This window comes from Dufourea novaeangliae, unplaced genomic scaffold, assembly GCF_001272555.1.
Source record: "Dufourea novaeangliae isolate 0120121106 unplaced genomic scaffold, ASM127255v1 scaffold306, whole genome shotgun sequence".
NCBI lineage: Eukaryota > Metazoa > Arthropoda > Insecta > Hymenoptera > Halictidae > Dufourea > Dufourea novaeangliae.
In genome coordinates, this window is record NW_015374178.1 from 314,775 (window position 1) to 335,405 (window position 20,631).

General features: G+C 34.7%; 6 protein-coding genes across 9 annotated transcripts; 3 read left to right on the top strand and 3 right to left on the bottom strand.

The window, feature by feature from the left end:
* Window positions 1-133: 133 nt before the first annotated feature.
* Window positions 134-4,858, top strand: LOC107192090 (inner centromere protein B-like). Of its 2 annotated transcripts, none has more exons than XM_015581283.1 (9): window positions 134-169; window positions 785-1,252; window positions 1,365-2,495; window positions 2,571-2,726; window positions 2,804-2,994; window positions 3,077-3,260; window positions 3,974-4,171; window positions 4,243-4,360; window positions 4,570-4,858. In XM_015581283.1, exons 2-9 carry the CDS (start codon window positions 794-796, stop codon window positions 4,761-4,763), a joined length of 2,631 nt encoding a protein of 876 aa, XP_015436769.1. In that variant the 5' UTR covers window positions 134-169; window positions 785-793; the 3' UTR covers window positions 4,764-4,858. The 2 variants fall into 2 exon arrangements, with proteins under 2 accessions (XP_015436769.1, XP_015436770.1); XM_015581284.1 differs by having other exon boundaries at window positions 2,807-2,994.
* A 437-nt stretch (window positions 4,859-5,295) lies between these two features.
* LOC107192106 lies at window positions 5,296-5,738 on the bottom strand. Its single transcript, XM_015581302.1, has 2 exons — window positions 5,577-5,738; window positions 5,296-5,401 (listed from the first exon to the last, which is right to left on the bottom strand). Exons 1-2 carry the CDS (start codon window positions 5,736-5,738, stop codon window positions 5,306-5,308), a joined length of 258 nt encoding a protein of 85 aa, XP_015436788.1. The 3' UTR covers window positions 5,296-5,305.
* Window positions 5,739-5,749: 11 nt separating this feature from the next.
* LOC107192083 (WD repeat-containing protein on Y chromosome) lies at window positions 5,750-10,116 on the bottom strand. Its single transcript, XM_015581277.1, has 16 exons — window positions 10,088-10,116; window positions 9,933-10,026; window positions 9,755-9,859; window positions 9,493-9,684; window positions 9,288-9,399; window positions 9,074-9,210; window positions 8,800-8,994; window positions 8,519-8,726; window positions 8,239-8,444; window positions 7,948-8,148; window positions 7,619-7,863; window positions 7,289-7,546; window positions 7,124-7,210; window positions 6,786-7,048; window positions 6,300-6,555; window positions 5,750-6,072 (listed from the first exon to the last, which is right to left on the bottom strand). The coding sequence occupies exons 1-16, from the start codon at window positions 10,114-10,116 to the stop codon at window positions 5,766-5,768; spliced, it is 2,895 nt and encodes a 964-aa protein (XP_015436763.1). The 3' UTR covers window positions 5,750-5,765.
* A 498-nt stretch (window positions 10,117-10,614) lies between these two features.
* On the top strand, window positions 10,615-12,795 carry LOC107192110 (tetratricopeptide repeat protein 8). The gene is made up of 8 exons (XM_015581307.1): window positions 10,615-10,737; window positions 10,805-10,997; window positions 11,081-11,213; window positions 11,291-11,435; window positions 11,495-11,919; window positions 11,989-12,160; window positions 12,250-12,456; window positions 12,679-12,795. The coding sequence occupies exons 1-8, from the start codon at window positions 10,615-10,617 to the stop codon at window positions 12,793-12,795; spliced, it is 1,515 nt and encodes a 504-aa protein (XP_015436793.1).
* Window positions 12,796-13,441: 646 nt separating this feature from the next.
* On the bottom strand, window positions 13,442-15,750 carry LOC107192098 (protein YIPF6). 3 transcript variants are annotated; one of them, XM_015581295.1, is made up of 8 exons: window positions 15,726-15,750; window positions 15,214-15,427; window positions 14,812-14,907; window positions 14,666-14,744; window positions 14,333-14,375; window positions 14,122-14,253; window positions 13,658-13,815; window positions 13,442-13,564 (listed from the first exon to the last, which is right to left on the bottom strand). In XM_015581295.1, the coding sequence occupies exons 2-8, from the start codon at window positions 15,241-15,243 to the stop codon at window positions 13,449-13,451; spliced, it is 654 nt and encodes a 217-aa protein (XP_015436781.1). In that variant the 5' UTR covers window positions 15,244-15,427; window positions 15,726-15,750; the 3' UTR covers window positions 13,442-13,448. The 3 variants fall into 3 exon arrangements, with proteins under 3 accessions (XP_015436781.1, XP_015436780.1, XP_015436782.1); XM_015581294.1 differs by having other exon boundaries at window positions 14,812-14,940; XM_015581296.1 differs by lacking the exon at window positions 15,214-15,427 and having other exon boundaries at window positions 14,812-14,940; window positions 15,726-15,744.
* Window positions 15,744-17,204, top strand: LOC107192097 (coiled-coil domain-containing protein 134-like). The gene is made up of 3 exons (XM_015581292.1): window positions 15,744-15,958; window positions 16,388-16,597; window positions 16,666-17,204. The coding sequence occupies exons 1-3, from the start codon at window positions 15,805-15,807 to the stop codon at window positions 17,010-17,012; spliced, it is 711 nt and encodes a 236-aa protein (XP_015436778.1). The 5' UTR covers window positions 15,744-15,804; the 3' UTR covers window positions 17,013-17,204.
* Window positions 17,205-20,631: the final 3,427 nt, after the last annotated feature.

Consider the following 20,631-nt stretch of genomic DNA (forward strand, 5'->3'; position numbering starts at 1 on the left):
ATCTCTGACCGTCCCGCCAGTGGCCACGAAATGGAGTGAAATGGAGTTTGTCGTTAATGTCTTTGCTTTCGTACATTTTGTTTGTGAAGCATACTAATTTTGTATTTTATGTATCTTTCTCGTGAATCTTTGTTGTAATAATTTATTACTTATTATCTAATTTGTAAAGGTAAGGGAATATCCTGACGACTTTAATTTATTATATCCTTCATTGCGCACTTTTTCTTATTATCGATGGTGATTATCCAGTATGAATTTTCAGAGATGTACATTTTTGACTATTAATTTACACGAATAGGAGTGTAATAATACGGTACCAAACGCTCTTTTAAAATGCCGATTGAGTCGAACCAGATCTATTATTGTCATACCAGTTACAGTTAACAAATACATACAATTTTTTTTCCCATTTGCTGTTCCCTGGAATATTCTTTTGCTTACGCGAAAAAGGTTGTGAATATTTAAAACTGCAACTGAAAATGTTAGAGTCACTTATAATATTCATTAATTATGGATTATTGTAATAGTGTAGTAGATAATATGGCATTCTATTTACATTCTTTAATTAATTATTATTTTTTCTTAATTACATGTTTTACTTTGAAATACAGAAAAACACGAACATCCATTCTTAGCTGTTTCATAAAAAATTTCAAGTTGAATTCTTGCTGATTAAATAATTCCATATGCCTGGATATTTTGTGTTTATCATTATGAATATAATGTTGTAATTTTACCTTATGGGTTCTTATATTTCTTCATTGAAACTGCGAATATTTTTCAGTTTTTAAACATGGGTACTAGGTCCAAGGACAGAATCAAAGCAATGATTGTCAAAGATATGTTAGATATCTATAATCGTTTCACGGAAGTAAAGAAATCTATTGATGAAAATCTAGATGAAACTATCGATTATTTCCATGCTTTACTTGCTCAAATACCACAATCAGCATCAGGTCCATTAATTACGAAGACACCAAAAGTAGTAAGAAAAAAGGGAATGCAACGTATAGAAACTATTCCAGAAGATGATGTTATTATTATCGATACCTCTATGTCAGAAACTGTCACATTCAATGATAAAGTAGAAAATATGGATAGTACTGCACAAAATACATCAGAAACAACAAGTGGACGTTCAAGAAGAGAAGCATCTAAGAGAGCAGCTGATAATATCAGAATACAGCAATCAATTTCAATCTTAACAAAACAAAGAAGACCTGCAAGCTATGATGAAAATAATACTACAAAGGTTTGTATTGGACCTTACATATTTGAAAGAAATAAATCATGTGTTAAATACTAAATAAATTTTCTGTTTTTATTATATTTATGTCGATTTAAAACAGTAACTAAATTTTCAGAAGAAACGTGAGAGTCGAGCTAAAAGGAAGAAATCTGCAAGAAGTAGCTCGGATGACGAGCCCACACAGGGTCCCAGAAAGCATACTAAAACCGAAGCAAGTATCTTAAAAGAAAATATTGTAAAAGATTCGGTAGACATAAATATGGATAACGATGAAACTATAAAAGATGAAGTGATACAAGAGAAAAAGAGCGAAACACTGAGAAGCTCCTCATTGACATGGGATGCTAGTAGGAAAAGATCGTTTTCATCGGATAATAAAAAATCTAATATTGTCAATGATACAGTTATTGCGCCTAAAGCAGATGGCATGGAAGAAGCTTCAATGTACGAGGATGCGATTGAAAAATCTACACCTATAATGAATTCTACCATGAATTTGAATTCTACTCATGTTGTGAACAAGATGATGAATGTAACCGTAGTCTTGGAACCTTTGTCTGTGGTTAAAATGAATGAAACTCGAACAATTACTAAGAACACGAGGAACAGCACAGAAAAAGACGATCAAAAGAAGAAAAGTCAATCGAAGCCTGAATTAAAGTCGCCGAAATCGTCGAACATTCAGTCGCCTTCTTCAATGGCCCTGCAGGACAGGATGCAACAACTAAAAGAAGTCATGGCGAACAAGGAATTCGATGAATTAATAACAGAAGATGAATCATCGCCAGACGTGAAAAAGCACAGACCAAACATTAAGAAGCAAGAGAGTAAAAAACGATTTAGACGAATTGTTGAGTCTTCGTCATCGAGTGAAGATGAGATTCTTAGTACGCCTGCAAAACCAGCTTTGAAGGAGATGAAATCGGGCGTGACTCGTCAGGAAATAAAGAACACGTACAAGTCAAACGCATTGTTCAGTCCTTACGCTAAAGAATCTGTTAAGAAGAGGGTTGAAGCTTTCGAACAGGCAGGTATGCAAAGTCCAAAGACTGTTGTCGATATCGACGCACCGGCTAGACTGACCAGAACAAAAACACGCGCCATCGCTGCTGCAAAAGCCGAAGTCGCGGAGACGGTAAATACTACAGAGAAAACGATTGCTCACAAACTAGCACGGAAATCGGTTGCGAAGGCTAAAAAGATTTCGTTAGCAAAGCATACTAAGATGACAGATGAGCATAAAGAGGTAGTTGAAATTTCATTGTACGTTATTCAATGTTTCCGAATGAACATAAATGATTGTAATTTTTTATTTGTTTAGAATAAGGCGCAATCCGTTCAAAGAATACCGAGAGTGCTTCTTCCGGATAAAGGAAACCAACAACAGAAAACGACTCCATTAACGAAGCCAAAGATTCAATTGCCGATGTCTGTTAGTCGTATTCCACAAACACCATTGAACAATATTATCCCTAATGTAAGAATTTAGCATTTCTCGTAAGTCGAACTTATTAAATTTTTATAACTCTGTCTTAATTACGGATTCATTGTCAGCAGAACAAGGCTACGAGTGCAACTCGTGCAAATATTATCACATCGATGGAATCTTTCATTCAGCCGACAAAGTCAGTCAGTAAACGCAACTCGCCGGACAAAACAGAGGATAGAAAAAGGAAATTGAATGACGAGGACGCACGGAAGAAACGGGATGAGGCATTGAGAATTGTAACAGAAGAAAAAAGAAGGTAAAGCAATTATCAATAGTAAAATGCTATTTTTTAAATAAATTTTACAAAAAAAAAATATATATATACTCTTCATGAAAAGGAAAAGGCAAGAGAAAGAGTTGAAAAATAAACTGGCGAGAGAGGCGAAAGAAAAATTAGAATTGGAGAAACGTCAGAAGGCCGAGAAGGAAAGGGAGGAGAGAGCGCGCTTGGCGCAACAGGTGCAGGAGAAGCAACGCGAAGAATTAGAGAAGAAACGTCTGGCTCAATTGCAACGAGCTCAGGTACGTAGTATAGTATATCTAAGACAATACATAGTGTGTTTAAAAGTGTTCAGAATCGTAGAAAAGAATTGAGAAAAGGAGATCTTGTTCGATGTTGGTCACTATTTCTCTACTGTTAACTATAGGATTGTTAAAAAAGTCGGGGTACAAATTATTACCGGTTTCGGAAGTACACCTGGTATTTACCATTCAAAGTCGTCAGTCTATTATGATTCTTCGTACAAGAGCGACGAGGAGAAAACATAATAAAACTGTTGTTCTTCTTCGCTCTAGTAGAACAGTTCGTTAAGAGAGATCGTTCCTATATTGTAATTTTTCGTTTATAAACATACGAAGTAACTTCGCCGGTTAACAACCGAACGAGCTTTGTAGTTCTTTTCAACTAGTAATCCTTTGCACTCGACTGTCCCCTCTGAAGGGACAAAATGTATGGGAAATTAGAAATTCCGAGTGTAAAGGGTTAAATTCTCACTGAGCGACATAATCACGAGTCACTACCTCGTACCTATCCTAAATCTACCTGAGTCCGGGAAAACGTTAGATCCGGGAACTTATTAAAAGCGCAGCGACAACGAAGTTGAACCTTCGATTTTTTTAACAGTCGCTTGCGCTCTAACTCGGTCTAACAAGGATTTAGAGAATTTTTCTGTTACTAATGTTTGAAATTGTATAATTTACTTATGAACTATTATTATATACACGATAAATTGCAGGAAAAGGACGAGAAAAGAAGACAAGAAGAGCAATTCCGTTTGCAACGTTTGCAAGAACAAGAAGAGGCAGAACGATTGTTGGCTGAACAAAGACGTCGGGAACAAGAGGCCGACAAACGAAAAGAAATGGAAGCGAGGGCTCAGCAACATGCTACCATCGAAGCTATGAAGATGAAAAATCAAATGCTTCAGGCGCAAGTAAGTACTTGTGCACCATTAGAAAATAATTTCTATTGATTAGCGATATATAAATATTAATAAATCCGTAGGCAAAACACGGAAACAAAAATCACGGTCCAACGAATTACATTTTGGATAGTGAACCCGATGAAGATGAATCGGACGATGAAAACAGACCAAAGCATGCGATTCCACATTGGGCACAACGTAAGTTCGCTTTAACCCAAAAACTATTTGAAGTAATCGCAAATGATACTTATATACATGTTTATTGCTCAACAAAATGTTCAATGTCTTGATGGTTTAGCATATATTGAATTCCGTCATGTGTTTAATGAAACTGTGTAAATAAATTAAATATCGAATGAATACGTAGATTAAAAGTATAGAAATTTAAAAAAATACATTAATTTCAGCTCACGTACGGAAAGCCCAACTTGCGATGCAACGATACATTCCAGAGAGAGCAATTTTGAAGTTCTTTGATAGTAAAAAGTGTACACCAGACTTGACGCAATTGTTCCAAGGTATAGACAGAAGTAGATTGTTGCGTACATCCAGCGCAATCTGGAATACACCGCCGCGTTATTCCATGATGGAAACCGAATAAAACCAGGTATAGTTTAATTGAATGCAATGTTGTTAATTGTCATGTTGTGCCTTCAAACGAATATGCTTCGTAACACCGTATATTGTAACGTATGTGATATAGGAATGATGTGATATGACATCGACAATTGTAAGACTGCCGTTTTCTATCTTCCTTTTGAAAATGTCATAAATGTATTTTCACCAATCAGACCGGATTTAACCGTTTTACTTATTCTTTATTGCAAAAGCATAGAATAATTAATAAGTAATTATACAAATGCGACAGTTTTTACCAAGAAATATATTTTATTCAATTCGATCTGTCTTAATTATTTGACGCTCGTCATTGTTTTTTGTAAAATATTTAATATTCTACAAAAATCGGTTGTATGTTCTTTTATGTTGACGAATATTTCAATGTATTTCTTTTGTATTGCGACTGCGTTTTCTACGAAAAATGGTTATAACTTTAATGCATGTATAAACATACTAGTTACGTACAGATATTATATACAAATTATTAATGATAATAATTTGGACAGTGTATGAATTTAAAACGACTTACGTCAATTCTTTTTGCTTCTGCAAAAGTGGCGGTAATATTGGCGTTTGAATAGTCTTCAAAGGTTTTAATTCTAAGTGTGTGTATATAGGTATCTAAAAAGTATTGTTTTCATAAGAAGTTTTTTCACTGTAATAAATTGAGAGGTTCGTAACAGAAGCAACTGTTATATAGAACTGACAAGAACGTTGCGTTTTTTTTTCTTCTCCTGTACTCAGAATCAGGACTGTTTATGTCGTAAAGCCAAATGGTTTCGTATCTAATACGTACATATGACAAAGAAGTATCCAGAATTGGGTAATCCAAGAAAAGCATCCTGATTGACTTGTCCATTGCTGAAATTGTAAGCCTCCTCCCATCTATCATGATATCTTTACGATCGGCGATCATGGCTTGTACAAAATCAGAAGTATCGTCCGTAGATTCGGTCATTGATTCTTTTACACCTCCTTCTAGAAGCTATTCGTGTTTGCTTATTAGTACAAGGTAATATTTAAGATTCACATTAAAGTTTTCGGTTGGTATGTAATCCACTTGTTCAGTATGGCCACACAATGTTTTACGACGCAGAGTTTTAAGATATGTAATTACTTTCAAGGTAGTAAAACTTGCAAATCTTGTAATATCCGGTGGAAATCTGTAGTCACTGAAATACTGGTATGCCGGAATCGTGGGTAAAATTGCTGACCATGGTTTGAAGGTTCCCAAGGTTGATATGTAACGTCCCCCCAGTGTCCATATGCGTACCGTGCAATCTGTGCTGCCACTTAAAGCAATAAAGATCTAAAATATATAGTTTACGAAAAAGGTTTCCACAAAAACTAAATAACTTTTATTGTATTTTAAATTCACCGAGTAAAATTGACGAATAAACGATTTTGTGGAAAATAAACCAGTCTACAAGTATAAACTACAAAGGAGTAATTGTATTCGTACAACAGTATTTATGAATATAAACGAAATTAAAATTAATAGTACGAACGTGTTTATTACCTAACAATAATACGTGCATTAGGAATTATTTGCACAGATTTAACAGGTTTTAAGTGGCCATGTACAGAGGTGAGCAAAAGTGGTTGAGGCTGATCCCTGACTGCTCTTTTTGCTCTGCCATCGATTCTGTCTTTCCATAGGAATGGAAACTCTAATCGTAGGAGAGGCATGCACACCTTATGAGAATTTGGTATCAAGTAGTTGACGATATGCCAAACCTTGATGTATCCTTTGTTATGCCCTAAACCATTCGAAATAAGATGATTTTCCAGTTATTACTGTCGAACAATATGCGTTCAGAGTTCATTGTATTTTCATACAAATTATAGTATTTATAATAAATGGTTTGGTATATATATTCTGAAGCAAATATGATTGTACATTAAAATATTCATAGATTACGAAAATTGTTATAAGTTCACCATTAATAAATTTTGTTGTGAAAAGAAATATACATTATATACACATACATGTTTTTTCCTTTACCTGTTACAAGGAAATGATTCTTAGGATCAGTTGCTAATGATAGTGCACAGTCACCCACACTATGAATAACTGAAAAAGCTTCTAGAAATCCACCACCTGGGTGGTGACTCCAGACTTGTATCAAACCAGAATCAAGAGACACTAATAATGTCCCAACATTGGGCTTAGTTGGTCGTGCGCTTAAAAATATCATGGCTCGAACGGCAACGGTTCGCATAATATTTAACACTGATTCCTGGTGTTTACAAGCTATCTGTTGCTTTCTGTTTGTGAAAGAGTATACGCATATGTATTTATAGTTTTAATACATATGTACATTATAAAAATAATATTGTTACATGTTCCTAACATTTTGTCCTCTTGTAACTTCGTTATAAGTATACGATTTAACGTTGCTTTCATGTTTCTCGTGCTTTACATTGAACCTATTTCATATTACGCACGTTAAAATAATTCATAGCACAATGTTATGGAAGAAAAAAACTGATTAACAGTTTTCCCACCTCGACATTGGGTCCTGTACTTTATACTTTCGGTATGGTTGGCCTGTTTCCAGCCTCCAGAGTATTATTTCTCCATTGTAAGTTGCTGTTGCGAGGACTTGAGGATACCATACAGTTGAGCAAAGAATGTCATCAGTGTGACTTACCCCCCAACTTTTTTTATATATATTCGTATCAGAAATTGCAAATTCGATAACTTGACGATTCCAACCACTAGATAAAACTCGATTTTCCACCCAAGCTAGGCTTGTTATTTCGCTAAATTAAGAATGTGAAAAAGACAGTAACTTATGATATGTAATTCCATATGGTTGTAGATTGGATGATCACCAGTTTTTCTCAACTGCCATGTTTCTCAGACAAGTGCCCGTGTTGAAATTCCATATTTTCAGTGTTCCATCACTAGCACCAGTTACTAGTAATTGTTCAGACTCATCGAAACAAGCAGCTGTGATCTCAACATCATTGTGCTGACCATACAAAAATTGACTGTGTGCGTGTGTAACTAAGTACAAACGGTTTCCAAGCCATGGGTCCCAAACAATTATACAGGAATCTAATCCGGTGGAAACAACCTGGATTTATAAGTAATCGGATAACATAATTTATGACACCTAATATTGTATCTTATGAAGTATACAAGAAAGAGAATATTGTACCACTTTGTAAAGATGATTATATAGGACACAGCTAACTGGTTTTGTATGAGTGTAACCATCGGATAATTCCTCATTGATAACAGGATCACAAACAACCACTGCGATCATTGCGCTAGCAATGATCATCTTATGATTCAGTGAATTATAGACTATGGTCATCAATGTATGTTCACCTAATTCGTTTGTAAGACCATTGTATGTCTGTATAAGTTAATGCAGAATTTTCACTATGTTTTAATGTATGAAAATTGCTAATCGTGCATATGTTTTATTCAAAATTATTGTTGCTACCTGAATGCAAGACTGAGATAATACGTCCCAAACTTTGATGCATTTGCTATTCGAGAGAGAATACACACGTTTACCATTGTTTTGAATCACTAAACCACAGATAGTTGCATGATGTCCTTGAAAAGTACAATTCGGACGTTTCGTCACAAAGGGGTTCCAAACCCTAACTATGCAATCGGGTCCACCGGTTACTAATGTTTGACTTTCTAAAAATTGATATTTTAGAAAATTTGGTACATGCGTATCAGATCAAGGATAATATTGTATGTAATTGAAATACCTTCACAAAAAGTAAAACAAGTAATTCCCATGCTAACTTTGAATTTGTACTGTACTCTTGCCCCAGTGAAATCGCTAAATAGCAGAGAACAAATGGAACATCTACTGCAAGACATGAAAGCTTTAACACTTCCATAGTAAGCTACTTGCTTTACCCAATCTGTATGCTCAGTTTTAAAATCTGTGACTTTTAGTCCTTTTATTTCACCCTATAATAAAACATTTATAATCATATTACTGAAGATATATTAATAATGAATGCGTTGAGACCGAATTACTTGCTTTTAGAACAGATTCGTAACGAACGAACAATGTATCTCGTTGGGGTTCTTGTTTAAATGGTCCTCTATCCACAGGGCTAAAAGAAATAAGTTTAATAGATCCACTCATATCACCAAGTACGATGTGCGAGTCATCCTTGATACTTTTACTGAAGCTATAACTCATGCAAGTAACTGCTTTTTCTAAGCTCGATATCTACACATTGTTATTTATGAAAAAAGTATCATTCATGGAAAAGAGAGAATGTGATTAACTACGGAAAGTCTTAACAAACCACCACTCGTAAATCAAATTTTTTAGCCACAGTGTCGTAAAATCTTAAATCACATTCAGTGGAACTTGTGCATACTATCTGCACATCAGGCATTACTATCATGTCAGTTATCAAAGTTTGTTGTACTTTCAAACAGGCTGTAAAAAAGTACACAAGTTAAACGTTTATCAAAGGAATATTAATAAATTAAAAATTCAAACCTGAAAATACTAACAACTTGTGGATTGTACACTACGTTCATATTCTAAATCCAATGACCAATAATTTATAATTCCTTCTTTGGTGATTGTTAAGTAACATCCTTTCTGAAAACTTGTAGTTCTATCCTGAAGAAATAAAGAGAAGATATTACAAATATAAATAAATAATATACCATTGAATCTATTATTGCAAGTTTACTAATGCATTTGTGTTCGTACAGGGGAAACTTCAGGACAGAATACAATTTTATGTATAGGTGTACGATGATGTGATTTTATAAGTTCAGGAGCGCCTGTTATTGGAAGCTTCAATATTTGCCATTGTAAAGCAGTATCTTTCTTTTGAAATTCTACTAACAAATATGAAATAAATTCGTTCCATGTGATGTTTCCATCTCTTTTTCTATTCATCTGTAATTAGTACACAATAATACATTAATTACATAGAATGTATAAGTAAATACTTTTCTTTTACTCTTACCTTCTTAAATAGTACTTCAAATTCTTTATCGGGTATTGTAATGTGTAGTATATATTCAAAAGCATTGTGTAATTGAAAAATGTTCATTTCTTCATTTTCTGATGCCTATGCAATAAATATCTTCTAAAGTAAAATACATGCATTAGCTATTATTTTAACTGAATATTTATCAATATACCAAAAAAGCTTCATGTAAACGCATTAAAGATTCTTCTGTGCATTGTTCTTCTATACTTTTCCTCTTGAAGAAGTCGCTAAAAACTTGTGTAATGCTAAACAAAAAATATAAATGTCTCAGAATAATTTATTCATGTTATATAACAATATACAAACCTATTGTCATTTTTATCAAGACCTTCCATTACTTCCAATATTAATTACGAATTCTATACAATGTACATAAGAATATATGAAAAGTATAGAAAATAAATATATTGTAAAAATATACTATGTAGTAGTATGATGTGATTTTCCTCAATTTCTGGCATAAATAAAAAGATTGATTGAAATTATATGATGGTCATTTGTTATCCTTTAAAAAGTTTTATTATCATCATAAATTACTTTCAAAGAATTTGTACATTTATTAATTTACTTATTAATTTATTTATGCCCAATGATAAAGTTACCAAATATTATAAATGGTATTTTTGTATGTATTTCTAATGCAAAATACAAAACAAATATGTACTGCTTTACCCATGCTTCATAGAGACAGGGTTATAAGCAAAATAATCAATATCTTCAGGCATAGAAAATTCGATTATCTACAATACTTAGGTGTAGACAGGTGTAATAGTATGGTGTTCTGAAACAGTACATTTCTTTCTAACAATTCAGTCAACTCTCATGATTATTTTATGTCAAGCACTCTTAATGAAATTATGGAGTTGTTCAAGGCTCTAAGTTTATTCAGCAGAGGGAAATATGAAGAATGTACATCAATATGTACAGATTTGTTAAGAAGAAATCCATTAGATCAGGTACAAATAAGAGTTCGAAATTATTTCATATATGATGGGTAGTATCACACAATATACTTTGTCACAGGCTGTATGGGTGCTAAAAATGCGTGCCTTAACATTACAAGTATACATTGACGATATAGAAGGAGAAGAAGAAGGAATTGCTGATAGTTTGCTGGACAATTATACTATATCTTCTATGCCTAGACCAGGAACATCCTTAAAAAACCCTGGTACGGCTCACGTAGGACAGTACTTACGACCCAAAACACAGTCAGGTCTGTTTTCGAAATTTTAATGTATCTCTAAATAATAAAGAAGGTACCACTCTTGCTTTAATACCAACAAATATACTTTATAGGGAGGCCACTTACAGGAGTTGTAAGACCAGCCACCCAGTCAGCTATATCTCAATCGTTTGAGCAAGCTTTAAGGACACCAAGAACTGCTATGACTGCTAGACCAATTACAGCAAGTTCTAGCCGCAGTGTCAGGTATACTAAGTATTATATATTACTTCCAGAACTTATATAGCAGAAAGAAATATATTAATGAATTTATGGGTACACAGATTAGGTACAGCATCCATGTTAACAGAACCTGGAGGACCATTCATACAACTATCTCGTTTAAATATTTCTAAGTATGCCAGTCAACAGAGTATTGCGAAACCACTGTTCGAATACATATATTATCACGAGCATGACGTGAGATACGTAAGTATATGTGCATTTATTCAAAATACCGCATTAATAATGGAATATTTTATGCACAGGCACTAGATTTAGCAGTCCAAGCGACCCAAGTCTGTCAGTACAAAGATTGGTGGTGGAAACTACAACTTGGAAAATGCTATTACAGTTTAGGATTAGTAAGAGATGCAGAGCAACAATTTAAATCAGCATTGAAAGATTGTAAAACTATTGAATCTGTCTTAAGGCTGGTTAGAGTTTACATTAGACTGGACCAACCACTGACTGCTTTGGAGACATGTAAAAAAGGTCTCGAGTATTTTCCTAACGATGTAAACATTCTCACTGAAATGGGACGTATATTTGACGGTTTGAATAACGCAAGCATGTCGTTAAAATATTATAAGATCATTGCCCAAGAAGATGCTTCGCATACGGAAGCAATAGCTAGTATTGGGATGCATCATTTCTATAACGATCAGCCCGAATTAGCCTTGCGTTTCTACAGGTAAAAGTGAATAGAAATGTAATAGATAAGAACGGTTCAAAGTGCAATTTTGTCTTATTATCTACACAGACGATTGCTGCAAATGGGTGTATATAATGTTGAATTATTCAATAATCTTGGATTATGCTGTTTTTATTCTCAGCAATATGATCATGTTATATCGTGCTTTGAAAGAGCGCTTAATCTTTCTACAGATGAAAACGTAGCGGATGTATGGTACAATATTTCTCACATTGCTCTTGTAGGTGTACAAACTGTTTTGAGCACCTAATCTTGAGAACAGTGAATTCGATCTTTCTTTGTAATATTTTTATTGAAAAATAATTTCAGACTGTAGGTGATACAACAATGGCAGAAGAATGTCTAAAACTTGCTATTGTCAGCGACAATAGACATGCTTTAGCATATAACAATCTTGGAGTTATACAAGTACGAAATGGGAACCTAACAGCAGCTCGAACGTATTTCCATGCTGCTGCTAATATTGCAATTTTTATTTATGAACCCCATTTTAATAGTGCTTATTTAGCTTACGAAGTAATGTATCATGTACTATGACTCATTCCATCCTTATACAGAGTACCACAAATAACTTTACCAGCTAAAACATTTTCTTCATCTCAATAGATATTCTCGTATTAATTTATAGTTTTATAGATTTGGTTTTCTTGCATAATAATATAATATTGAAGATAAAAGAAAATATTTTAGGTAATAAAGTTAGGAAGGACACTCTGTGTACATTACCAAATTTCATAGGTTGGAGATCTACAGACAAGTTATACTGCGGTACAAAAGTCTTTAAAAGCATATCCAGGGCATTGTGATAGCAGAACTCTTCTGAAAAAGTTGGAGAGATACTTTTCACACATGTGAACTGTATGGTAAATAGAGAGAAATGTTTCCACGTTATAGAAAATGATGTATTTTATTTAATATTTGATTTCAATTTTACAGATATTATGTACACAATACGAATGTGTAAAAAGTACGAATCACACGATTCAATTATACGATTCTGTTATGAGTCACAAACTTCACATGATTACATTATAAACTGAAGAATTTAATAGGAATGTCGGCTCGTCGAAAAGACAGTTGGTTAAAATCAATCAAGGTTTTTTAGATTATAAAGAAATACTATGGAAGATTGTACAAATAGAATAATTATAATGCCAAATCAATAAAATCTTCTGTATCACACAGACTTCAGTTCTTCTTATACAACTTATATATAAATATATAACAATTTACTAGTTTACTTAACTATCATTCACTATTTCATAGATTATATTGATGAATTCTCTATATAGGTAATTGTAATTGACATACAAACTGGTGATTCTCTAAAATGCATAGTAATAAATAATGTATGCATCTAATGTTTTATCTACAAAGAATTTAGTGTTAAAAATGACAAAGCATAATGCAGTTCTGTAGTTTGTTAAGTTTAAGATCTTTTTCGTTAGTTTGTGCACAGATATGGAACAATGTACAGTCGTATTATCGTAAACGATTTATACTTTATTTTATGTAGTGTGTGATATAACCAACCATGAAATTACAAAATAGAATAAAAATATTGGGTATACAGCTAAAGCTTTCCTTCCTACCGGTTGACTGTCACCAAGAAATGCCATCGATGCTAAAATATATTTATATATAATTGTATTTAAAAATATAGAATAAAGGATTCACTGAACAAGGATTTAAAAAATATAAATAATCCAATACTAACCATACGTTGCCCACGCAAATCCAATCTTGGAAATAATAAACCTTAAACTAAATAGGAAAGTTGTCTGCTCTGCTATTAATATAACTCTACATACAATTAGAGCTATAGCAGTTGGCAACAGACAGTATCCTAAGACACAGATACTTTGGAAGAAAGATCTGCAATACATTAGAATATATTACTTTTAATAATCTATAATTTCATGTATAGAGTACACAAATTTTCTAGAAATATATTTTGCATAAAAAGGTTGTATCAGAGAGATCCTATACTGTATGACATTTACAGGAATATAAGTGACCTTGAAATGGTTTGGACATTAATATTTAGAAGAACTTTAGCTATATATTTGGATACACTTCTGGATATTCTTTCATCTCATAAAAGTAGTTCTAGTTTATCATGTTTACTATGCATATACCCTTTAATAGTATCATTAATCTATAATAATTACAACTACTTACATATTGCCACCCAGTAACTTGGAGTTCAACGTAACAACCATAGACCCAATCCATACAATTACAAAAACCTCTGCAAATTCTGGTCCCCCATCATTTGAATTATCTGCTGTATCTGAAGAACCTTGTAATATCCTGACCCAATGACAAGAAAATTGTTACTAAACAATGAAATACATTATAATTAAAAGATTCTGAAGAACATTACACTCACATTGCCATAAATGTGCATAATACTAATGGTCCCCAAAGATCCCCTAAAATATTAAATATTTTTTATAATCCAATGTTTTATATAGAATATGCTCGGTACATATTGCTACAAAATTTTAGATCATTTCCTTAACCTTACTTACTTAAAGTTTTCTACTTTTTTAAACCTACTGTAGGCATTTTTTCTTAGTTATCATAGCCTTCATATTTGTTTTCCACCATGCTAATAACATTTATTAAAAGGAAAATTAATTTTTTTTTGTTTAAAGCAAGTTAAAGAAAGCTCTCACAATTTTATAGCAGCACACACACAGAATATCCTATGTATACTTACATTCTTTCAGTAAGCTTTTTTTCTCCCTGGGATACATAACATGAAAAAACTTTTTCCCTACTGCTCGAACATCTCTGAGCTGTGAAATACATTAACAATGCGATTCATTCAACTGATTTTTTAACAACTTTGAAATATAAACTTACAATTGTATCTTTAATCGGTTCATCTAATGTATTAAATTCAGGTTCTCCAAGGTTCGTACTCTTTTTAGTTCCAACTGTCATCTCACCCTCCACATTCTGAGGGTCAGCATATTCCATTGTAACTTTAAACTAAAAACCAAATGTTTACTAACAGTACTAGAATCTAGAATATGCATACAAAATAAAGTCGATCGGTTTGGTTTCCGAAAAGCACAAAAATTAATCTCATTGTTGTGACACAGGACAAAGATTGTAATATTATTTAGAACAAACATTTTTCGAAGATCAACTGATACTCTAAACATTAGAACAACAAGGTATATCGAATGCAATTTCGTATTAAACAGTGAAAAAAGTGGAAAGCAAAATACACTCCAAAACGTATAACAACAATGTACTTACATCAAGATTTGTATCACCCGTCGCTGCCATGTTTTGTCACCGATATCAGACTCGAATTACCAAGTTAATTAACTGTCTTAGACGCGATGCGATTATATATTATCGTCACATGAACCTAGACCACTGCCATATGTAACCAGCGCGAATTAATCCTTTTCTAATTAACACTGTCATGCCATATCTTAAGCCGAGTCCTATTACTGCGTCTGTAGAACTGTTATCATTTATTTAATTTGCGAATAATGTCAGTAAATGATCTAAAAGCACACACACGCATCACACTTCGAACGTTCGTAACCGCCACATAACATAAAGTAACTTTACGAGTCTTCTAATTATTTTCAAGCAAATCGTGGCTGAAGTTGACACATTCTACGTTAGAGACAAGTTGATAGGTGGCTGTAGTGTTGCGACTATAGAATCGGAAACTTGCGGCTCAAATGCCGGTCGAAATTAGGGCATTTGTCCTCGAGGGACACATAGATTGTTGAACTTCAAGAAACGTTTCTTACCTGGATATACAATTCGTTTCTATCGGTGTACAGGGCTCTATTTAAATTTTATTCTAAGTGTTTTTTTTTTCAATCAGAGATGCCACGCGCATTCGTTTACATGATTGCAGTCGTGTCCGTGTTGACATTCACTGCGCACACGCAGCAAGTGGACATAATAGCGGAGAATCGACCAATTGATGAAGAGTCACGAAACGGTGGTTCGTCTGAGAACAAAGTTTACGAAGAATTGTGTATCCCTTGAGAATGCAATTTAAATCGTTTATTTCAGTTCAAGATACATTAGAATTCGATTTTTATGCAAAATAAAATTTTATAAAGTAATTCTTGAATACAAGAACAAAAATAGGAATTTCTATCTTCTCGTAAGTATGTTATTGAGTTAAGAATAACATAGAAAAGTCGTTGCATTCGATGAAAGTTTTGTTATCGTATTTCACAGAGCTCTGAAGTCTATAAATGCATAAAATCCGCAGTCTAATTATAATTAACATCGATCTATTAAATTCAATTTAATCAGACATAATTGTATGGCAAATAATGGCGTCTGATTTGTCTAATTTTCTTTACTCTCTGCACACACGTGTAATATATTTTTCTTTTCAAATAAACGCAAATCATCTTTTAAATGAGATAATGTCCCTTAACCAAGATTCTTTTAGTCAAAAAATCCTTCGTTCACCAACGTAGGGAGCACGCCGACGCCGTGAAACGTCTCGAAAGAATAGATAACTATGAGCGGCTGTACAAAATGATAATGGTTCTTGGGGAGAAAATGATCGACGTGATCGAATCAAGTAAATCACTGATCGAAGATGCAAATTTCAATCCGGACGATCGATTATTGCCACGGAATGTCACCGTGCAAAGCGGTAACTTAAAATTAGATTAAATTCTCTATGAAAAAAGCATATAAATATGTATGTTTTGTTTTCCGTAGCGTTATCCACTGTATTAGAAAACACAGCGTTGTTCGGGGATATTGTCCTCCATTTTCCGGAAGTAAGTCATCGTGTGCTGAAAATGCAACCGAAATGGAGCTCGGCGATCAGTTGGTCCGTAAATTTTACAAGTCGTAGCGGGCATTTCTTGGACGAGAAAACAATCGCTTTAATCGGTTTGGTGGCCCAAGAACTTAATATAACGGAACGCAAGCCAGGATATTCTAATCCTTATCAACGTTCCGCTCGGTTTCAAGAACCTAACAAAGAGGCAATGAAGACAAAAGGATCGTCGAAAAAGGAGAAACGGAAGAGGGGACCGCGAATAACGATAACTGAATTCTAGACGCTTTCTGTACACTTCCTGAAATAGATCGTCAATTATCATTAATTCAGTATAATGTACTATGTAACACCGAGGAGGATTATTTTTTCCTATGGATTTACATATGTAAATATATAACGTACGAATTATCTGTAACATATAACACAAAGAACAATATATTTGAAGCAGGTATGTCAAAGAAGCGATAGCTACAAGTGGAATAAGCCTTACTCTTCCTTTTCACAGCTATACACGTACTTGAACTCAGCGACTGCGGTGGTCCCTACATAAATCTGATATCCATAAAACGGATAACGCAATAACAAAGCAGATACACCTCGTAGTTCGAGCGTGGGCCTGCTCGTTCCATCGATTATCCATCGACTGACTGGAAAACAAAAACCCAAACACGTATCCACGGAGCCGGAGTCAGTAGGAAATAAAAAAAAAATAAAAAACAAAAAACAAATAGAAAAAAATCTCGACTTTCAGCGGACTTTACACGGAACCGTGCGTGTGCTCTCTAACGCAAATAAAAGCCAGAGATTTCTCGGCGGCCGGGGACACGGCGCGGGTAGAAAGTGGTCAGCCAATGTGAGCTAAGGAACGGTTCCTACCGTCCGGTTTCCGAGTCCCATAGCCATGGCAGACGGGATTGCTGGCGAACCCCCGTCGCCAGTGCTGCGAGACCAGGTTTACCAAGTGCCCACACCAACCGATGACGATCTCCGTTTCGTGGCTCGAGCCTTATAATTGTTTCCCTCCGTGTTTTCCGAGTGCCCTGTGAGAGGTTCGAGAGGAATCGGTTGGTTAAACATTAAAAATAAACAGAACAATAAAAAGAGGAGAGTAAAGAGAAAAAAAAGGGGAAAGACTTTCACACGTTTCTCTCGTCGACTGTCGAACGATGATCAGACGGAGAAGAGGATTGCTTCTTTACGCTGTCTTGATAGTATCAGGTAGGAAGACACACACCTTTGGGTATGCATGTTTCGTTTCTGTATCTGAGAGATGTCAAAAGTGAAGAACGAGAACAACTTGTTGCTCGAAATGACGATCGATTTGCTCCTGTTGCCCGGATCTTAACGTCGTTGGGGGCCCCTGATCGATCGCCACGGAGAAATTGATCGTTGCGCGTGCTCAACGGTCGCGGAAGAGACGTAGATACTGAAATTTGTCATCCTTGGAAATGTAAATCTTTGAGTTTATCTTGGAATCCTTGGGAATGATAGCGTTCAAGTGGACCAATTCATTTTCTCGGATTGCATGATGTAAATTCGATGGTAGTGTTCGGAGAATTGGATCTGCAAGTAGACATTATACATATCTTGTCGATTTACAATATTACACGTGGATTTTAGAATAATTATACGAAAGATTGATTGATAAATGTTCTAGTGGGAAATGTATATTCCCAAATATCGTTTCACGTATTTCCCAATAGTTTTCTACTGTACTTTTAATCCGACCATCGATGTCTTTGTTAAACACCCTGGTAAAGAAGTTATCGATCTGATCCAGTGTCACAAAATAGAATAGCTGGGAACGTGGGAGTAACGAAGGAATGACCTTCTGCAGACATTCTCCTGTATATCCTAACTAGCAAGTCCTCGAGTAAATTGCTAGTTTACCTCGTTATGATATACAATAATCTCCCGAGAAACTGAACCGTACAATGTTTTAAACCGCGAATCGATTGTAAACTTAAAAGCTAAATACAATATTGAAAAAAAGAATCTGATAGGATCATCCTTGAGAATCCATCGGCTACATATCGATAATATAAATATAAAATTATAATTTGACTTTTCGCAACTGAATCTCGGGTTTGTGTAATGTTAAAATCGTTTTTCTTGTTTGAAACTACGATCGACGCGTAACAAAACGAGAGTAAGATTTGTCCTCGAGACGTCGAAAGTTCCGTCGATGCCGAGACACGCGTCGTAAATAACGTTGACACAGATAAAACGAAGAAGTTTCGAGGAAGCAACGAACCCGCCCCGACACTGAACCGTTGGTAAATTAGGTTCGACACGGCGGTTTCACTGGTGTTTACATAAGTCCTCGTCGGTTTTACGTATATGGCGTACGTACGTACACCGTGAACCACGCTGCTCATGGAGGAAATCTGAATTCCTCGTGGATACATGCGTGTATAGTGTACACGGCCAATGGAAATGTGTGTTGGTGGTTGCACCTGAACGATTTACCGCAACGTCATTGCCAGAGTGGTACCTTCACTTTCCATTTTGCCGCTAAACCGATCTTTTTGGCATCTATACATACACACGCGCGCGAGCTTTGTTCCCCGTGACAACAAAACAGAATTCCTCTGGCCCTTGGTATCGTTATATCCTATAATTATGGAATCTTTCGACACGTATAATTGTCTCACGTTCATTAATTTCAACGTTAAACCACAGACGAGATATACGAGTAGACATTTCATCCAGTGTATTCTTGCAGCTCACTTTTCTGGAGTTACATTTTAGTGTCACTATGCACTGTTGATTTACCGTTCTCGTAACGTAGAGGTTACTAAAATCACAAGCTTTTTAAAGTGTCATTATTACAATTTAGCCACCAACTCTCGTAAGATGAAAGGTCTACAATTCTTATACCTCGTCGGTGCCCGTGACAACAAAACAGTATTTCTCTGGCCCTCGGTATTGTTATGTCCTATAATTATGGAATCTTCCGACACATATAATTTTCTCACATTCATTCATTTCTACGTTAAACGCTGACGATTCACATCGATTCCTTGTCATCGAACTATAATTGCACACAAACATTCTGGACACTTTCGTGTCGGTACATCCTGCTAAAAAAATGATAAATTCGATATACAATATTGATGCTGTTTCAAATGCGTCAATGAATTACACGAAAAAGTATTTTCAATTTCGAAGTGATTATATATTTATATCGAAGGCTGTGGAATCCACGTAAAATGTCTGTTTCGTGTTTGACTGCTATAAGACCACGGGGAAGTGCCCTCCCGAGATACTACTTTCTCTCCTGGTAGCCCATCTGCACAAGTTTTCAACACATTTGCATCTGATCATCCGACCACAAATTAAAATTACTTGGTTATCTGTAATTTCCTGGCGTCTTACCTGTCTCGTTCCATCGAACGGCAAGACCGATATAATTAGAATCGTATATTTGATATTCACTCCTATTAACAAAACACAAAACGAACTATAAATCTTAACAGAAAACGAAAAAAATGTTTATTTTACTATGATCGATTACCTAACAAATGAGATGCAAATGATCCGTTCGTTTTGATTCCAGTAAAATAATGCGTAAAAATTCAATGTAAAACAATTTAATAGAATAAGGCTGGAGGCAATTCTTTTGAATAATAATGGAATGTAAGATGCTTTTCTGAAAGAAGCCACACCTTCGAACGGTAGGGGAGATGATTACATCGGGTTACGCCCTTTTTACTATACGCCTGGAATAAAAAGTTTCCCTTGCAATTACGGATTCCTCTCATGATACTGAACACGATCGTCTCCAGAACGTTGCGTCGCCGTAATGACGATGTATAATGACCCTTGTATCTAGCATTTTGGTAACGCGAGAGCATATCTTCTTCGACTAAAAAGAACTTCACCTCTACTGTTATTAT